Source organism: Coregonus clupeaformis, chromosome 36 (assembly GCF_020615455.1).
Source record: "Coregonus clupeaformis isolate EN_2021a chromosome 36, ASM2061545v1, whole genome shotgun sequence".
In the NCBI taxonomy this organism is placed as follows: domain Eukaryota; kingdom Metazoa; phylum Chordata; class Actinopteri; order Salmoniformes; family Salmonidae; genus Coregonus; species Coregonus clupeaformis.
Window position 1 is genome coordinate 32,108,660 of NC_059227.1, and position 21,522 is coordinate 32,130,181.

The window sequence follows — 21,522 nt, forward strand, 5'->3', positions numbered from 1 at the left end:
GTACTTAGTGTTATACTAAAGTATACCTGGGGTGTTAACCTCAGATATAAACCGGGGGTGTATAAGTATACAGTGCATTCGGAAAGTATTTCGAGCCCTTGACTTTTTCCACATTTTGTTACGTTACAGCCTTATTCTAAAATTCATTACATTGTTTTTTCCCCTCATCAATCTACACACAATACCTCATAATGACAAAGCAAAAACAGGTTTTTAGAAATGTTTTCAAATGTATTTAACAACACTTTCGACCAGTTCTCCTCTGAATCATTCAGATGTTCATTGGCAAACTTCAGACGGGCCTGTATATGTGCTTTCTTGAGCAGGGGGACCTTGCGGGCGCTGCAGGATTTCAGTCCTTCACGGCGTAGTGTGTTACCAATTGTTTTCTTGGTGACTATGGTCCCAGCTGCCTTGAGATCATTGACAAGATCCTCCCGTGTAGTTCTGGGCTGATTCCTCACCGTTCTCATGATCATTGTAACTCCACAAGGTGTGATCTTACATGGAGCCCCAGGCCGAGGGAGATTGACAGTTATTTTGTGTTTCTTCCATTTGCAAATAATCGCACCAACTGTTGTCACCTTCTCACCAAGCTGCTTGGCGATGGTCTTGTAGCCCATTCCAGCCTTGTGTAGGTCTACAATCTTGTCCCTGACATCCTTGGAGAGCTCTTTGGTCTTGGCCATGGTGGAGAGTTTGGAATCTGATTGATTGATTGCTTCTGTGGACAGGTGTCTTTTATACAGGTAACAAGCTGAGATTAGGAGCACTCCCTTTAAGAGTGTGCTCCTAATCTCAGCTCGTTACCTGTATAAAAGTCACCTGGGAGCCAGAAATCTTTCTGATTGAGAGGGGGTCAAATACTTATTTCCCTCATTAAAATGCAAATCAATTTATAACATTTTTGAAATGCGTTTCTCAGGATTTTTTTGTTGTTATTCTGTCTCTCACTGTTCAAATAAACCTACCATTAAAATTATATTTATATTATCATTTCTTTGTCAGTGGCCAAACATACAAAATCAGCAGGGGATCAAATACTTTTTTCCCTCACTGTAGATACTTTTGTACCTGTTTCCTCCAGCATCTTCACAAGGTCCTTTGCTGTTGTTCTGGGATTGATTTGTACTTTTCGCACCAAAGTACATTCATCTCTAGGAGACAGAACGCATCTCCTTCCTGAGCGTATGACGGCTGCGTGGTCCCATGGTGTTTATACTTGCGTACTATTGTTTGTACAGATGACTAAAATGTAAATGTAATGAACGTGGTACCTTCAGGCGTTTGGAAATTGCTCCCAAGGATCAACCAGACTTGTGAAGGTCTACAATTTTCTTTCTGAGGTCTTGGCTGATTTCTTTAGATTTTCCCATGATGTCAAGCAAAGAGGCACTGAGTTTGAAGGTAGGCCTTGAAATACATCCACAGGTACACCTCCAATTGACTCAAATGATGTCAATTAGCCTATCAGAAGCTTTTAAAGCCATGACATCATTTTCTGAAAATTTCCAAGCTGTTTAAAAGCACAGTCAACTTAGTGTATGTAAACTTCTGACCCACTGGAATTGTGATACAGTGAATTATAAGTGAATTAATCTGTCTGTAAACAATTGTTGGAAAAATTACTTGTGTCATGCACAAAGTAGATGTCCTAATCAACTTGCCAAAACTATAGTTTGCTAACAATACATTTGTGGAGTGGTTGAAAAACAAGTTTTAATGACTCCAACCTAAGTGTTTGTAAACTTCCGACTTCAACTGTACCTGGGGTGTAAACCTTAAATATAAACCTGGGGTGTAAACCTCCGATTTAAACCTGAGGTGTAAACATCAGAAATAAACCTGGGGTGTATTCACTAAGAACCTAACAGAAGCAAATAGGGAGGGATCTACCTGAACATGTCCAATAAGAAACTTTGTTTATTTATTTGCAAAAGTTATTCAGTGCACTAATGGATACACCCCTGAAGTTCATACCTGGGGGTAAAAACATCATAAACCCTCAAATAAGGAAACCATAGCGATCATTGGAGCCATGTCATAAACTGGCATATCCTCTCATTTTGAACAGCGGCGTCTCTAATCTAGTTAGGCCAGTTCTCCTGTTGAAGTGAATGGCAATCTGTTATGGGGATGTGTGTCTTGATGTGTGATGCTCTGCATGTGACTGAGATCAGACTGTGGCTAGGTCTAGAGATGTGACTGAGAGATCTGCCATTGTGAACCTGTTATTATAAAGAGGCTTAGAAACTCTATGCACTTTTCCCCTTGTCATGTCTCAATGTTTTTTCCTCATACCAGGCAGGAACGAAAGAGCCAAACTTTAGTGAAGCCATGATTACATAGGGCAATGCTTGATAAGCATGTCTATCTGCAGCGCCAGTCTCCAGGAAACCTTGGCCATTAGATCAGGAAGAGCCGTTCCCAGGCTCGGGGGTGGAGGGATATGGTCATTGTCTGGGTTCTGGCTGCGTTGGTTCGAAACGTCAAAACTGATTGCCACAAAGTTCTTTTTGAAATGAGTTTTCCTTGTTTTGTTTGGATGCACCAGATGCCACCCACGAGAGAGAGCGAGAGAGAGAGAGAGATAGTGTGATGCAGAGATAAGAGAGAGAGAATGTGGACAGACAGCATTCTATGACTAACTGTCTGTGGCAATGTGACAAACAGGAAAAAGATGATAGTCTAGTTATCAGGTTTGTTATCTGTTTATTTCCGCCAGTAATGGACTAGAACAGAAAACTGGAAGAACATTGGAGTAGTAAAACAAAGAACAGACTCCAGAGAACAATTTGCTAATATTAGCTGGACCTGATGCATTGTCTGACTAGCTATATAAATCACAATAGGCCAATACAGCCAAGTTGAGTTTGTTCATATCTCATTGATGTCTCAGCTGTTGGCTCCCACTTATTCAAGTCCCATGTACACAGCTGCTTTCACTAAAGATAACGGACTACCTCTCTATTAATCCCTAGGTACAATAGGCCAATGGAGTCGAATAGAGTTGAGTTTACTCATTCATGTCTTAGCTGGATCTCATTTAAGCTCAATAGAGAGTTCACAGCCGTGTATAGGCTAATTCAGAGTCCACAGCCACAGAGCCCGGCAGCCCATTGTGACATACAGTGAGGGAAAAAAGTATTTGATCCCCTGCTGATTTTGTACGTTTGCCCACTGACAAAGAAATTATCAGTCTATAATTTTAATGGTAGGTTTATTTGAACAGTGAGAGACAGAATAACAACAACAAAATCCAGAAAAACGCATGTCAAAAATGTTATAAATTGATTTGCATTTTAATGAAGGAAATAAGTATTTGACCCCCTCTCTATCAGAAACATTTATGACTCCCAGGTTTCTTTTATACCGGTAACGAGCTGAGATTAGGAGCACACTCTTAAAGGGAGTGCTCCTAATCTCAGCTTGTTACCTGTATAAAAGACACCTGTCCACAGAAGCAATCAATCAATCAGATTCCAAACTCTCCACCATGGCCAAGACCAAAGAGCTCTCCAAGGATGTCAGGGACAAGATTGTAGACCTACACAAGGCTGGAATGGGCTACAAGACCATCGCCAAGCAGCTTGGTGAGAAGGTGACAACAGTTGGTGCGATTATTCGCAAATGGAAGAAACACAAAAGACCTGTCAATCTCCCTCAGCCTGGGGCTCCATGCAAGATCTCACCTCGTGGAGTTGCAATGATCATGAGAACGGTGAGGAATCAGCCCAGAACTACACAGGAGGATCTTGTCAATGATCTCAAGGCAGCTGGGACCATAGTCACCAAGAAAACAATTGGTAACACACTACGCCGTGAAGGACTGAAATCCTGCAGCGACCGCAAGGTTCCCCTGCTCATGAAAGCACATATACAGGCCCGTCTGAACTTTGCCAATGAACATCTGAATGATTCAGAGGAGAACTGGGTGAAAGTGTTGTGGTCAGATGACCCCAAGAACACCATCCCCACCGTCAAACATGGAGGTGGAAACATTATGCTTTGGGGGTGTTTTTCTGCTAAGGGGACAGGACAACTTCACCACATCAAAGGGACGATGGACGGGGCCATGTACCGTCAAATCTTGAGTGAGAACCTCCTTCCCTCAGCCAGGGCATTGAAAATGGGTCGTGGATGGGTATTCCAGCATGACAATGACCCAAAACACACGGCCAAGGCAACAAAGGAGTGGCTCAAGAAGAAGCACATTAAGGTCCTGGAGTGGCCTAGCCAGTCTCCAGACCTTAATCCCATAGAAAATCTGTGGAGGGAGCTGAAGGTTCGAGTTGCCAAACGTCAGCCTCGAAACCTTAATGACTTGGAGAAGATCTGCAAAGAGGAGTGGGACAAAATCCCTCCTGAGATGTGTGCAAACCTGGTGGCCAAGTACAAGAAATGTATGACCTCTGTGATTGCCAACAAGGGTTTTGCCACCAAGTACTAAATCATGTTTTGCAGAGGGGTCAAATACTTATTTCCCTCATTAAAATGCATATCAATTTATAACATTTTTGACATGCGTTTTTCTGGATTTTTTTGTTTGTTATTCTGTCTTTCACTGTTCAAATAAACCTACCATTAAAATTATAGACTGATCATGTCTTTGTCAGTGGGCAAACGTACTAAATCAGCAGGGGATCAAATACTTTTTTTCCCTCACTGTAGCTACTCAGCTCTGAGACCACCATCCGCGAGGGGCGCACAGCCCAACCACGCATCTCCCCAAAATTCCCAACCAACGGGGCACCGTGTAAGCAGCTTCATTTGAATGTGGTGATGGTTGGAGAAATTGCTTGAGCCGTGCTAATTGGTTGAGCCGTGCTAAGAATTAGAAAAATATGAAAGCCAACGGTCCAATATTCTAGAACACGGCTATGCAAACGCGATAGCTGCAGGGCCCATTGTTAAATATTTATTAACCTCATTTGATTGGCTGATATTGAGTAGTGGATGTACTGTATGTCACTATGGAGCGCAGAATTTCCCGTCTCTGAGGCTGTGAACGTTGTAGCAACAGTTGAAGTCAGAAGTTTACATACACTTAGGTTGGAGTCATTAAAACTAGTTTCTCAACCACTCCACAAATTTCTTGTTAACAAACTATAGTTTTGGCAAGTCGGTTAAGACATCTACTTTGTGCATGACACAAGTAATTTTTCCAACAATTGTTTACAGACAGATTATTTCACTTTTAATTCACTGTATCCCAATTCCAGTGGGTCAGACGTTTACATACACTAAGTTGACTCTGCCTTTAAACAGCTTGGAAAATTCCAGAAAATGATGTAATGGCTTTAAAAGCTTCTGATAGGCTAATTGACATCATTTGAGTCAATTGGAGGTGTACCAGTGGATGTATTTCAAGGCCTACCTTCAAACTCAGTGCCTCTTTGCTTGACATCATGGGAAAATAAAAAGAAATCAGCCAAGACCTCAGAAAAAACATTGTAGACCTCCACAAGTCTGGTTCATCCTTGGGAGCAATTTCTAAACGCCTGAAGGTACCACGTTCATCTGTACAAACAATAGTACGCAAGTATAAACACCATGGGACCACGCAGCCGTCATGCCGCTCAGGAAGGAGACGCGTTCTGTCTCCTAGAGATGAACGTACTTTGGTGCGAAAAGTGCAAATCAATCCCAGAACAACAGCAAAGGACCTTGTGAAGATGCTGGAGGAAACAGGTACAAAAGTATCTATATCCACAGTAAAACTAGTCCTATATCGACATAACCTGAAAGGCCGCTCAGCAAGGAAGAAGCCACTGCTCCAAAACCGCCATAAAACAGCCAGACTAAGGTTTGCAACTGCCCATGGGGACAAAGATCGTACTTTTTGGAGAAATGTCCTCTGGTCTGATGAAACAAAAATATAGCTGTTTGCCCATTATGACCATCGTTATGTTTGGAGGAAAAAGGGGGTTGCTTGCAAGCCGAAGAACACCATCCCAACCGTGAAGCACAGGGGTGGGAGCATCATGCTGTGGGGGTGCTTTGCTGCAGGAGGGACTGGTGCACTTCACAAAATAGATGGCATCATGAGGAAGGAAAATTATGTGGATATATTGAAGCAACATCTCAGGAAGTTAAAGCTTGGTCGCAAATGGGTCTTCCAAATGGACAATGGTCAGAACTGAAAAAGCGTGTGCGAGCAAGGAGGCCTACAAACCTGACTCAGTGACACCAGCTCTGTCAGGAGGAATGGGCCAAAATTCACCCAACTTATTGTGGGAGGCTTGTGGAAGGCTACCCGAAACGTTTGATCCAAGTTAAACAATTTAAAGGCAATGCTACCAAATACTAATTGAGTGTATGTAAACTTCTGACACACTGGGAATGTGATGAAAGAAATAAAAGCTGAAATAAATCATTTTCTCTACTATTATTCTGACATTTCACATTCTTAAAATAAAGTGGTGATCCTAACTGACCTAAGACAGGGAATTTTTACTATAATTAAATGTCAGGAATTGTGAAAAACTGAGTTTAACTGTATTTGGCTAAGGTGTATGTAAACTTCCGACTTGAACTGTATATTCCCGTCTCAGTCATATCTCAGCTGTCGGCTCGCTCTAAAGAGAATGACTTGTTTGGGTTAGCAGAAGCAACGACATCAAACAGAACCTTACATTGTCTTTACCTTTACTTACTTTGCAGTTGTCTTTAGCCCTATTCAGATACGTTTTACTGGGGGAGCTCAGGCAATGTAATCATGTGCACGAGCACAAATCACCACATCTGTCATTTTCGTCCCGTCCGAATCTGCCATGTCAGTAATTTGTACTTGGTAGGAAGGTTATTATCCCAGTCCTAAAAACCTACTATTTTTCGGCAAACTCCAAGGTCCTCTGATAATACTTATCGAATCTTCATCCCTGTGTTTTGAGGGATATTACAGAGTTTAACAGGTGCTGCACCCAATTTCGGTAAGAACATGGGAACATGTTGATGCTTAAAACAAAGTGCTATGCACGTAGCCCACAGATGAACGATCTGTTTTGTCACATACCAACTTTCCTAGTGCCATACTTCTCTTTCAAAAGATAAAGTGGACGATATTGTGCCAATTAATTGATAAATTGCCAAATACGTCAGGTAATTAAACGTCTACGTAGGTTACAGTTCATGGTTCTTATTGAAATACATTATTATTTTGACTTTCTCTGAACTGAAGGCCATTAGGCCAATATTAGGTTAGCCCTAGACGTTTGAAATATCTTCACGTCTAGAAGTCAAATCAAATCAAATTGTATTGGTCACACACGTGTTTAGCAGATGTTATTGCGGGTGTAGCGAAACGCTTGTGTTTCTAGCTCCGACAGTGCAGTAATATCTAACAAGTAATATCTAACAACTTCACAACATATACCCAATACACACAAATCTAAGTAAAGCAATGGAATTAAGAATAAATAAATACATGGACGAGCAATGACAGAGCAGCATAGACTAAGATACAGTAGAATAGTATAGAATACAGTATATACATATGAGATGAGTAATGCAAGATATGTAAACATTATTAAAGTGACTAGTATTCCATTTATTAAAGTGGCCAGTGATTTCAATAGGCAGCAGCAGCCTCTAATGTGCTAGTGATGGCTATTTAACAGTCTGATGGCCTTGAGATAGAAGCTGTTTTTCAGTCTCTCGGTCCCAGCTTTGATGCAATAATTACATAACTGACGTTCTATAGTAATACTAGTCCCGTGCAGCAATGCATGCTATTTATGACATCTACAATATTATGAGTGATATTTTATTAGGCTGTTTTCACAAGATACCACTCTCAGCCAATGAAAAGCCTAGTTTTACCACCATCATGAGCTCTCACCCAATGAAAAACCCTCCTAAAAAGAATAATACTACGGTCATGTAGCAGACGTTTTGAACTTTTGATACGAAGCGACTTACAGAGCGGCCAACCTGGCTTCGTGTGATGAGCTCATATATAAAAGCTTGATACGAGGGAGTGAGTTTAGGGCGAGGCGCAATTTGATGACATGGCATTTTAGGCGCATCCATGTTGACCCAGCCAGCGAGGGAGCAGACACATCAGATAATGAGAGTCAATGTGCTGACTCAGTTACAGTAGCCTCCGCTCCTCTGTCTCCCACACCAGTCCAATAAAGTAAAGGAAACAGACACACACACACACCGTCAAGCCACTGTTTGGATAGGTCGCATGGTTTGGGTAGGGGTCAAAGGTCATGGTGAGTGATGACACTGGTTGTGTCTTAAATGGCACCCTGTTCCCTATAAGTAGTGCACTATATACGGAGTAGGAATAGGGTGCCATTTCAGAACAGGGTGCCATTTTAGAATAGGGTGCCATTTTAGAATAGGGTGCCATTTTAGAACAGGGTGCCATTTCAGAATAGGGTGCCATTTCAGAATAGGGTGCCATTTCAGAATAGGGTGCCATTTCAGAATAGGGTGCCATTTCAGAACAGGGTGCCATTTTAGAATAGGGTGCCATTTCAGAATAGGGTGCCATTTCAGAACAGGGTGCCATTTTAGAATAGGGTGCCATTTCAGAATAGGGTGCCATTTCAGAACAGGGTGCCATTTTAGAATAGGGTGCCATTTCAGAATAGGGTGCCATTTCAGAATAGGGTGCCATTTCAGAATAGGGTGCCATTTCAGACAGAGACACTGCTGTGTGTTTGATACGGTCTCAGCACACCTGTGGATATAGGATTAGTTGTTTAGTGAGACCTATAGTTCTAAGAGTGTAGGTCAGAATGAGGATTTGGTTATTTCTCTCTCTGTGTGTGTGTGTGTGTGTGTGTGCGCCTGTGTGTGTGTGTGTGCGCCTGTGTGTGTGCGAGGTGGGGGTCTTTTGATGAGGATGTTTACTAGAGTGTGTATTCTGTATAGGATGTTTACTAGAGTGTGTATTCTGTATAGGATGTTTACTAGAGTGTGTATTCTGTACCGGATGTTTACTAGAGTGTGTATTCTGTACAGGATGTTTACTAGAGTGTGTATTCTGTATAGGATGTTTACTAGAGTGTGTATTCTGTACCGGATGTTTACTAGAGTGTGTATTCTGTACAGGATGTTTACTAGAGTGTGTATTCTGTACAGGATGTTTACTAGAGTGTGTATTCTGTACAGTATGTTTACTAGAGTGTGTATTCTGTACAGGATGTTTACTAGAGTGTGTATTCTGTACAGGATGTTTACTAGAGTGTGTATTCTGTATAGGATGTTTACTAGAGTGTGTATTCTGTACATGATGTTTACTAGAGTGTGTATTCTGTATAGGATGTTTACTAGAGTGTGTATTCTGTACAGGATGTTTACTAGAGTGTGTATTCAGAGCCTGGATTCGAACCAGGATCTCTAGTGGCACAGCTAGCACTGCGATGCAGTGCCTTAGACCACTGCGCCACTCAGGAGTACTCAGGAGTTTACTAGAGTGTGTATTCTGTACAGGATGTTTACTGGACTCTATAATGGTGTCATTTTCAGGCGCTTTATTATGTCTTCACACTGTCAACGGGTCAGCTGTCTGTCTGTCTGTCTGTCTGTCTGTCTGTTGTGTCTTAATGACAGTAACTGTGTGAGTGTGTGTTTCAGAACTGTAGTTTAGTGAATGACTAAAACAGCTGGGATCATGAAACGGGAGTGATGATTGTAGTGGACTGGGAGTAGGAGGAGTATATGCTGTGTGTGTGTGTGTGTGTGTGTCTGTGTGTGTGTGTGTGTGTGTGTGTCTGTGTGTGTGTCTGTGTGCGCTCTCGCTGCCAGCCAGAGGGATGTGTGGTATCCATTATAGCTTTGCCGTTCAATCCAGGGCAGGGGGCGCATCGGAGCGGAGTGTGTGTGTACTGGGGTAGGGTATACTCTCCTCTGTCTCCATCCTGGAGTGAACCCTACTACCACTGGTTATGAGTCCAAGGCTAGACCATATCACTATAGGTCAGTCTTTCACCTCCTTTGATTTCCAGGTGGGGATCAAAGGCCCTCAAACCACCAATTGTAGCCTTTTGAAACGAAACTGTTTTAGGCGGGGGGCAACAGGAGACCACATTGCCTATATGGTAGGGGAGACACTCTTAAAGAGCCCCACAGTGGAGGTGTCATTATACCCATAAATACCCACCTTGTCCGAGAGAGATTTACACGGTTATCAAAACATCACGCCATGGTAAACCTACACGAAACACAGCCCTTATTTTAAGTGTTTCTAAAATCCCCTATGGGAAAAATGAATGGTGGAAAAACTATTGGAACCATTTCCCTGTTTGGCCGCTAGGTTTTATGGGTATTATGGGTATTATACTCTATAGGTCCCTTAAAGTCAAGTGCTTTCACCAGTCTCCCTGTTTAGCCAACTCCTGAGACTAGGCTTAACTTGACACGTCTCTGATCACAGCCAAACACATTCCAGCACCTAAAACGAGCCCAGAAAACCCCATAGAGGAATTCATCACTGGTCACCCGGTTCTTAAATTACCCCGTCTGAAAAACTGTGTTAGTTGATGAATGTATACACACGATGAGAAGGACTTATGTGCTTCATGCCCTCAGACACACACACACACATACTGATGCAGACATACACACAGACACGCATAAATTAACACTCTCACACACACACACACACACACACACACATTCTCGTAGTGTGAGTGCTATGATAGGTGGAGGGGAGTGCTTGGGGGGAAATAAACATGACGTTAATGCTGAAGCTTGGCTAGGGTCAGAGAGGTCCGTATATCCCCAACCCCCCCCACACACACACACACACACATACACACTCAGAAACACACACACACTCCCTCGACTCACTCAGCACTCAATCCCCCAGTCCTTACTCATAACTACACCCAGCTCTAAACTTAACTCGTCGCTCTCCATCTCGTTTCTCTGTCTTTCAAAACCCTGTTTCCTCTACTCTGCCCATACCCCCAAATACACACACACACACACTGCCCCAATCAACTCCTGTCAGCTAGATACTGTTAAAACACTGTGTTGGCATGTGCTTTGAAAAACTGCCCCGGTGAGACCTTCTGACACTCTGAAAACAGAACAACTGCCCCGGTGAGACCTTCTGACACTCTGAAAACAGAACAACTGCCCCGGTGAGACCTTCTGACACTCTGAAAACAGAACAACTGCCCCGGTGAGACCTTCTGACACTCTGAAAACAGAACAACTGCCCCGGTGAGACCTTCTGACACTCTGAAAACAGAATGAGTTATGAGGAGTGGGGGAGGGAGAAAAGGGAGGGAGGGAGAGAAAAAAAGAGAGGAGAAAAGAAGAATGCAACTTTAACAGCTCCTGCCCTGTTCAACTAGCCTGTCGTTCCTCTGGAATGCTCCTGCCCTGTTCAACTAGCCTGTCGCTCCTCTGGAATGCTCCTGCCCTGTTCAACTAGCCTGTCGTTCCTCTGGAATGCTCCTGCCCTGTTCAACTAGGCTGTCGTTCCTCTGGAATGCTCCTGCCCTGTTCAACTAGCCTGTCGTTCCTCTGGAATGCTCCTGCCCTGTTCAACTAGCCTGTCGTTCCTCTGGAATGCTCCTGCCCTGTTCAACTAGCCTGTCGTTCCTCTGGAATGCTCCTGCCCTGTTCAACTAGGGCTGTCGTTCCTCTGGAATGCTCCTGCCCTGTTCAACTAGCCTGTCGTTCCTCTGGAATGCTCCTGCCCTGTTCAACTAGCCTGTCGTTCCTCTGGAATGCTCCTGCCCTGTTCAACTAGCCTGTCGTTCCTCTGGAATGCTCCTGCCCTGTTCAACTAGCCTGTCGTTCCTCTGGAATGCTCCTGCCCTGTTCAACTAGGCTGTCGTTCCTCTGGAATGCTCCTGCCCTGTTCAACTAGCCTGTCGTTCCTCTGGAATGCTCCTGCCCTGTTCAACTAGGCTGTCGTTCCTCTGGAATGCTCCTGCCCTGTTCAACTAGCCTGTCGTTCCTCTGGAATGCTTCTGCCCTGTTCAACTAGCCTGTCGCTCCCCCGGGATGCTCCTGCCCTGTTCAACTAGGCTGTCGTTCCTCTGGAATGCTCCTGCCCTGTTCAACTAGCCTGTCGCTCCTCTGGAATGCTCCTGCCCTGTTCAACTAGCCTGTCGTTCCTCTGGAATGCTCCTGCCCTGTTCAACTAGCCTGTCGTTCCTCTGGAATGCTCCTGCCCTGTTCAACTAGGCTGTCGTTCCTCTGGAATGCTCCTGCCCTGTTCAACTAGCCTGTCGTTCCTCTGGAATGCTCCTGCCCTGTTCAACTAGGCTGTCGTTCCTCTGGAATGCTCCTGCCCTGTTCAACTAGCTGTCGTTTCCTCTGGAATGCTCCTGCCCTGTTCAACTAGCCTGTCGTTCCTCTGGAATGCTCCTGCCCTGTTCAACTAGCCTGTCGTTCCTCTGGAATGCTCCTGCCCTGTTCAACTAGCCTGTCGTTCCTCTGGAATGCTCCTGCCCTGTTCAATCTAGCCTGTCGTTTCCTCTGGAATGCTCCTGCCCTGTTCAACTAGCCTGTCGTTTCCTCTGGAATGCTCCTGCCCTGTTCAACTAGGCTGTCGTTCCTCTGGAATGCTCCTGCCCTGTTCAACTAGCCTGTCGTTCCTCTCTGGAATGCTCCTGCCCTGTTCAACTAGCCTGTCGTTCCTCTGGAATGCTCCTGCCCTGTTCAACTAGCCTATCGTTCCTCTGGAATGCTCCTGCCCTGTTCAACTAGCCTGTCGCTCCCCCGGGATGCTCCTGCCCTGTTCAACTAGGCTGTCGTTCCTCTGGAATGCTCCTGCCCTGTTCAACTAGCCTGTCGTTCCTCTGGAATGCTCCTGCCCTGTTCAACTAGCCTGTCGTTCCTCTGGAATGCTCCTGCCCTGTTCAACTAGCCTGTCGTTCCTCTGGAATGCTCCTGCCCTGTTCAACTAGGCTGTCGTTCCTCTGGAATGCTCCTGCCCTGTTCAACTAGCCTGTCGTTCCTCTGGAATGCTCCTGCCCTGTTCAACTAGGCTGTCGTTCCTCTGGAATGCTCCTGCCCTGTTCAACTAGCCTGTCGTTCCTCTGGAATGCTATAAGTGACTTATTGTGTGAGTGTGTGTGTGTGTGTGTGTGTGTGTGTGTGTGTGTGTGTGTGTGTGTGTGTGTGTGTGTAAAATCGAATCACATTTTATTTGTCACATGCACCGAATTAATCCGGTGTGGACTTTACCGTCAATTGCTTACTGATGTGCCCTTCAACAATGCTGTTAAAAAGTAATTGTGTGAGCATGCTGCTGGTAAGTTGAACAAAATAGTACTATGAGGTAACGTAGTTTTGGATCGCGGAATGTGTGTGTGTGTGAGCACTTTGATGTCTCAGATTAAGCAGGGCCAAGGTTTATGTCTGATTTAAAGCCAGGCGCCATCCCTCAGGCCCCTGACACACACACACACACACACACACACACACACACACACACACACACACACACACACGCACACACCCAAATCGATGGCACACTGTTCCAATGCACTTCCACCATGCTCAGCTGCAGCTGCCGATCTCCCTCCCTCCCGCTTCCTTTCTCCTCTTCCTCCTCTTCCTCCGCTCTCCTACACACTTCATCCCTCTCCTTCCATCCTTACTCATTCTCTCTCTCTCTCTCTCTCTCTCTCTCTCTCTCTCTCTCTCTCTCTCTCTCTCTCTCTCTCTCTCTCATTGAATGAATGTCCCTCTCCATCTCCATTTTGACTGACATGGTCCAGTGCATCACTATAAGGCGTTACTATATGTTGTTACTGAACAAAAATATATATGCAACATTCAACAATTTTAAAGACTTTACTGAGTTACAGTTCATATAAGGAAATCGGTCAATTTAAATAAATAAATTAGGCCCTAATCTATGGATTTCACATGACTGAGAATACGGATATGCATCTGTTGGTCACAGATACCTTTAAAAGAAAAGGTAGGGCCATGGATCAGAAAACCAGTCAGTATCTGTTGTGGCCACCATTTGCCTCATGCAGCGCGACACATCTCCTTCGCATAGAGTTGATCAGGCAGGCTGTTGATTGTGGCCTGTGGAATGTTGTCCCACTCCACTTCAATGGCTGGGCGAAGTTGCAGGATATTGGCGGGAACTGGAACATGCTGTCGTAGACGTCGTACCAGAGCATCCCAAACTTGCTCAATGGGTGACATGGCTGGTGAGTATGCAGGCCATGGAAGAACTGGGACATGTTCAGCTTCCAGGAATTGTGTACAGATCCTTGCGACATGGGGCCGTGCATTATCATGCTGAAACATGAGGTAATGGCAGCGGATGAATGGCACGACAATGGACCTCAGGATCTTGTCACGGTACCATGGGGCACTCTGTTCACAACATTGACATCAGCAAACCACTCACCCACACGACGCCATACACGTGCTCTGCGGTTGTGAGGCCACTTGGACATACTGCCAAATTCTCTAAAAACGACTTTTTAGGCGGCATATGGTAGAGAAATTAACATTAAATTATCTGGCAACAGCTCTGCTGGACATTCCTGCAGTCAGCATTCCAATTGCACGCTCCCTGAAAACTTGAGACATTTGTGGCATTGTGTTGTGTGACGAAACTGCACATTTTAATGGCCTTTTCTTGTCCCCAGCACAAGGTGCACCTGTGCAATGATCATGCTGTTTAATCAGCTTCTTGATATGCCACACCTGTGGATTGATTATCTTGGCAAAGGGCGTTACTATAGGGTGTCACTATAGGGCTTTACTATACTGCGTTACTATAGGGTGTCACTATAGGGCGTTATATAGGGCTTATACAGAGCCTTCAGATAGTATTCAGACCCCTTGACTATTTCCACATTTTGTTACGTTACAGCCTTATTCTAAAATTGATTAAAGAAGAATCTCAAATATATAAAATATTTTGATTTGCTTAACACTTTTTTGGTTATGTGTTATTTCATAGTTTTGATGTCTTCACTATTATTCTACAATGTAGAACATATTAAAAATAAGGAAAAGCTGTTGAATGAGTAGGTGTGTCCAAACATTTGACTGGTAGTGTACATAAACACACACCCCCTCCCTCTTTCACTCTCTCCCTCTCTTTACCTCCCCCTGTCTTTTTAAAACCCAAACTGCTGTCTGAGTCCAGTGAAAACAAACACAGTCCACTGTTATATACTCCTGAGTCGCCTCCAGTACCCTTTATGATCCCCCCCCCTCTCTCTCTATCTCTCTATCTATCTATCTATCTATCTATCTATCTATCTATCTATCTATCTATCTATCTATCTATCTATCTATCTATCTATCTATCTATCTATCTATCTATCTATCTATCTATCTATCTATCTACAGTGGGGCAAAAAAGTATTTAGTCAGCCACCAATTGTGCAAGTTCTCCCACTTAAAAAGATGAGAGAGGCCTGTAATTTTCATCATAGGTACACGTCAACTATGACAGACAAATTGAGAAAAGAAAATCCAGAAAATCACATTGTAGGATTTTTAATGAATTTATTTGCAAATTATGGTGGAAAATAAGTATTTGGTCACCCACAAACAAGCAAGATTTCTGGCTCTCACAGACCTGTAACTTCTTCTTTAAGAGGCTCCTCTGTCCTCCACTCATTACCTGTATTAATGGCACCTGTTTGAACTTGTTATCAGTATAAATGACACCTGTCCACAACCTCAAACAGTCACACTCAAACTCCACTATGGCAAGACCAAAGAGCTGTCAAAGGACACCAGAAACAAAATTGTAGACCTGCACCAGGCTGGGGAAGACTGAATCTGCAATAGGTAAGCAGCTTGGTTTGAAGAAATCAACTGTGGGAGCAATTATTAGGAAATGGAAGACATACAAGACCACTGATAATCTCCCTAGATCTGGGGCTCCACGCAAGATCTCACCCCATGGGGTCAAAATGATCACTAGAACGGTGAGCAAAATCCCAGAACCACACAGGGGGACCTGGTGAATGACCTGCAGAGAGCTGGGACCAAAGTAACAAAGCCTACCATCAGTAACACACACTACGCCGCCAGGGACTCAAATCCTGCAGTGGCAGACGTGGTCCCCCTGCTTAAGCCAGTACATGTCCAGGCCCGTCTGAAGTTTGCTAGAGTGCATTTGGATGATCCAGAAGAGGATTGGGAGAATGTCATATAGTCAGATGAAACCAAAATATAACTTTTTTTGGTAAAAACTCAACTCGTCGTGTTTGGAGGACAAAGAATGCTGAGTTGCATCCAAAGAACACCATACCTACTGTGAAGCATGGGGGTGGAAACATCATGCTTTGGGGCTGTTTTTCTGTCAAAGGGACCATGACGACTGATCCGTAAAGGAAAGAATGAATGGAGCCATGTATCGTGAGAATTTTGAGTGAAAACCTCCTTCCATCAGCAAGGGCATTGAAGATGAAACGTGGCTGGGTCTTTCCAGCATGACAATGATCCCAAATCACCGCCCGGAAACGAAGGAGTGGCTTCGAAGAAGCATTTCAAGGTCCTGGAGTGGCCTAGCCAGTCTCCAGATCTCAACCCCATAGAAAATCTTTGGAGGGAGTTGAAAGTCCGTGTTGCCCAGCGACAGCCCCAAAACATCACTGCTCTAGAGGAGATCTGCATGGAGGAATGGGCCAAAATACCAGCAACAGTGTGTGAAAACCTTGTGAAGACTTACAGAAAACGTTTGACCTGTGTCATTGCCAACAAAGGGTATATAACAAAGTATTGAGAAACTTTTGTTATTGACCAAATACTTATTTTCCACCATAATTTGCAAATAAATTCATAAAAAATCCTACAATGTGATTTTCTGGATTTTTTTTTCTCATTTTGTCTGTCATAGTTGGCGTGTACCTATGATGAAAATTACAGGCCTCTCTCTTCTTTTTAAGTGGGAGAACTTGCACAATTGGTGACTGACTAAATACTTTTTTTCCCCACTGTATCTACAGTGCCTTGCAAAAGTATTCATCCCCCTTGGTGTTTTTCCTATTTTGTTGCATTACAACCTGTAATTTAAATGGATTTTTATTTGGATTTCATGTAATGGACATACACAGAATAGTCCAAATTGGTGAAGTGAAATGAAAAAAATTACTTGTTTCATGTATTTACCCCTTTTGCTATGAAGCCCCTAAATAAGATCTGGTGCAACCAATTACCTTCAGAAGTCACATAATTAGTTAAATAATGTCCACCTGTGTGCAATCTAAGTGTCACATGATCTGTCACATGATCTCAGTATATATACACCTGTTCTGAAAGGCCCCAGAGTCTGCAACACCACTAAGCAAGAGGCACCACCAAGCAAGCGGCACCATGATGACCAAGGAGCTCTCCAAACAGGTCAGGGACAAAGTTATGGAGAAGTACAGATCATGGTTGGGTTATAAAAAAATATCAGAAACTTTAAACATCCCACGGAGCACCATTAAATCCATTATAAAAAAATTGAAAGAATATGACACCACAACAAACCTGCCAAGAGAGGGCCGCCCACCAAAACTCACGGACCAGGCAAGGAGGGCATTAATCAGAGAGGCAACAAAGAGACCAAAGATAACCCTGAAGGAGCTGCAAAGCTCCACAGCGGAGATTGGAGTATCTGTCCATAGGACCACTTTAAGCCGTACACTCCACAGAGCTGGGCTTTATGGAAGAGTGGCCAGAAAAAAGCCATTGCTTAAAGAAAAAAATAAGCAAACACATTTGGTGTTCACCAAAAGCCATGTGGGAGACTCCCCAAACATATGGAAGAAGGTACTCTGGTCAGCTGAGACTAAAATTGAGCTTTTTGGCTATCAAGGAAAACGCTATGTCTGGCGCAAACCCAACACCTCTCATCACCCCGAGAACACCATCCTCACAGTGAAGCATGGTGGTGGCAGCATCATGCTGTAGGGATCTTTTTCATCGGCAGGGACTGGGAAATGGGTCAGAATTGAAGGAATGATGGATGGCGCTAAATACAGGGAAATTCTTGAGGGAAACCTGTTTCAGTCTTTCAGAGACTGGGACGGAGGTTGACCTTCCAGCAGGACAATGACCCTAAGCATACTGCTAAAGCAATACTTGAGTGGTTTAAGGGGAAACATTTAAATATCTTGGAATGGCCTAGTCAAAGCCCAAAATCCCAGTGGCTAGATGTGCCAAGCTTATGGAGACATACCCCAAGACTTGCAGCTGTAATTGCTGCAAAACGTGGCTCTACAAAGTCTTGATTTTGGGGGGGGTGAATAGTTATGCACGCTCAAGTTTTCTTTTTTTCTCATTTTTTTCTTGTTTGTTTCACAATAAAACATATTTTGCATCTTCAAAGTGGTAGGCATGTTTTGTAAATCAAATGATACAAACCCCCCAAAAATCCATTTTAATTCCAGGTTGTAAGGCAACAAAATAGGAAAAACGCCAAGGGGGGTGAATACTTTCGCAAGCCACTGTATCTCTCTCTCTCTCTCTCTCTCTCTCTCTCTCTCTCTCTCTCTCTCTCTCTCTCTCTCTCTCTCTCTCTCTCTCTCTCTCTCTCTCTCTCTCTCCCTTCTCTCTCTCTCTGTTATTCCCTTCCGTTCTGTCTCTTTCTCTCTTATATTCCCATTCCCTGTGTCATTCCTTAATGGGCTCCCGCTACACGGAGAGAGCAGTGTATTAGAAGGCAGGATCGCTGTTTTGGGAAGTTGGAAGGTTTTTGCGACTGTGTCATTTCAGAGCTGGCAGCCTCCTTGGAGAGATTTATGCGCTGTGTTTCTCACTGTGTCACACACACACGCATACAAACACACGCATACAGACACACACACACTCTTAAACACACACACACCCATGCCTACACATGTACATACGCACAAACATGTTCTCGTGCTGGCTCTAGATAGGTTGGCATCATGTTAAGTGTTATGGGCTGCGTCCAACAGTTTTTTACTTTTGACCATTATTTCCCAGACAACCAACAGTCCTTGCTGATTACTGGAAGTCAGCAGCACTGTAAGCACTCTAAGAATAGCTTTCATGAGAACATGGGGGTTTCACAGTCATGTGTGCAGTGATGGGTTGAATGTGAACAGTAATACAAGAATATGGGTGAGTTTGTGAAATTGGGAGTGTTGAAAGTGTGTGTGTGTGTGTGTATGTGGGTGTGTGTGCCTGCATGCACTTGTATGTGTGAAGGCGTGTGTGTTTGTGTGTGTGTGTGTGTGTGTGTGTGTGTGTGTGTTCAGTTAGTGACAGCAGGGCCATCACCATCACACAGAGTCTTCCAGCTGTGACCCGGAACCACATGTGCTGCCAATTAGGACCAATCAGAGCCCTGTAATCAGGATGGGGGGAGGGGCCGATGGCAGGGTGGCAAGGAGGGGGGAGAGGAAGGGGGAGTTTTGCGACTGAGTGTTCAACTTTGCTGTTGCACATTTCGCCTACAAAATATACCCTGTCATTACATCATTACATTATAGCTGCGAGATTGTATTTTCTTGGACATTAATGTCAATTTGTAGCTTTCCCCATGCACACCACAACCACAGTTTCCACATAGCCTTTGTTGAAACCATTGAAATAAATGGTGTCTGCATCTAAATTAATAATTTGTAAAATGGATTTAGGCAACACCGTGTGACAGGAATATATTTGCTGTAAGGTTCCTCAGAAAGGTGAAACAGGATTTGAATGATGTAATGACAGGGTATATTTTGTAGGCAAAATGTGCAACAGCAAAGTTGTTTGAAAGTGTTCCACAGGGATGCTGGCCCATTTTGACACCAATGCTTCCCACAGTTGTGTCAAATTGGCAGGATGTCCTTTGGGTGGTGGACCATTCTTGCTACACATGGGAAACTGTTGAGCGCGAAAAAAACAGCAGCGTTGCAGTTCTTGACACAAACTGGTGTGCCTGGCACCTACTACCATACCTCGTTCAAAGGCACTTAAATATTTTGTCTTGCCCATTCACTCTCTGAATGCCACACATACACAATCCATGTCTCAATTGTCTCAAGGCTTAAAATCCTTCTTTATCCTGTCTCCTCCCCTTCATCTACACTGATAGAAGTGGACTTAACAGGTGACATCAATAAGGGATCATAGCTTTCACCTGGATTCACCTATCAGACCTCTATTCTATGGAAAGAGCAGGTGTTCCTAATGTTTTGTATACTGCTGACAGGGCTTGTGAGGTCTGGCCCAGGATTTTCATTGGCTCTTTCTTGGACGGCAGCCGAATAATGTCTCGGTACATTTGTTTGCTGTGTTTATACACCAGGGGCTTTCGAACAAATATTCGCATTTTCCTCCCCAAATGTTGACTGTGTCCATTATTAGTGTTTGTTCTGCTGAGCTCAGTGAAAAAGAAGCATTCGTTTTTGTTTTGTTCTGTTGGTGCGTGGGCCGGTAGAAATTGGAGGGTGGGCAGACGTACAGACAGATGTACGTACTGTGTTCTAGGCAATAAATCAACCCGTTATAGAGAGACAGACAGACAGGGACAGACAGACAGACAGAGACAGACAGACAGGGACAGACAGACAGGGACAGACAGACAGACAGACAGACAGACAGGGACAGACAGACAGACAGACAGACAGACAGACAGACAGACAGACAGACAGACAGACAGACCGGGACAGAAAGACAGGGACAGACAGACAGACCGGGACAGAAAGACAGGGACAGACAGACAGACAGGGACAGACAGACAGACAGGGACAGACAGACAGACAGGGACAGACAGACAGAGACAGACAGACAGAGACAGACAGACAGACAGGCAGACAGACACGGTGACCCGAAAGTGCGGTCATGTCAGGCTCGCAAAACCACATGTGAGGGAGGCAGGAATGTATGATTCTGTTCATTGTGGGTACATGTTTGTATGTCTGGGTCATGAGTGTGGTTTTCCCTGACTCACAGGATGTTGTGAGGTGGAAGGGAGGGGGAGGTTAGAGGGGCGAGGGGCGTAACTTTGGGGAATAGCCCACTGCGGGGTCAGAAGAAGGTTGTTTCTGTTTGTCCTCTCACCCTCCTTCCAACCCCCCTCTCTCTCTCTCTCTCTCTCTCTCTCTCTCTCTCTCTCTCTCTCTCTCTCTCTCTCTCTCTCTCTCTCTCTCTCTCTCTCTCTCTCTCTCTCTGTCTCTCTCTCTCTCTGTGTCCTTCTCTCTCTCTGTGTCTCTCTCCTTCTCTCTCTCTCTCTCTCTCTCTCTGTCTCTCTCTCTCTCTCTCTCTCTCTCTCTCTGTCTCTCTCTCTCTCTCTCTCTCTCTGTCTCTCTCTCTCTCTCTCTCTCTCTCTCTCTCTCTCTCTCTATATATGTGTACATGAGCAGAAATTAAAGCTTTCTCTCCCTCTCTCCTCTCTACCTCTCTCCTTCATTCCTTTCCTCCTCTTTCTCTCTCTCTCTCTCTCTCCAGTCCCAAAGCATTTGCTGCAGCAGGTGCCCAGCCCCAGAGTGCCAGTGTTGTACCCCCCACCGCCCAGTGCCCATGACCCAGACGTGGTTGAAGACAGCGCTCCCCCTGATGGGACGTCGGTCATAACCTCTGACTCTGTGCTCTCAGGTGAGCGGTCGCACACAA

The 21,522-nt window shown here is 44.5% G+C and overlaps 1 protein-coding gene across 1 annotated transcript in view; it reads left to right on the forward strand.

Moving 5' to 3' along the window:
• The window catches only part of LOC121552692 (protein eva-1 homolog C-like), a 155,115-nt gene that overhangs the window by 123,632 nt on the left and 9,961 nt on the right, over window positions 1–21,522 (forward strand). Inside the window, exon 6 of the mRNA XM_041865701.2 lies at window positions 21,358–21,504. Within this exon, the coding sequence (XP_041721635.1) occupies window positions 21,358–21,504 (147 nt within the window). The remainder of the gene's footprint in view (window positions 1–21,357; window positions 21,505–21,522) is intronic.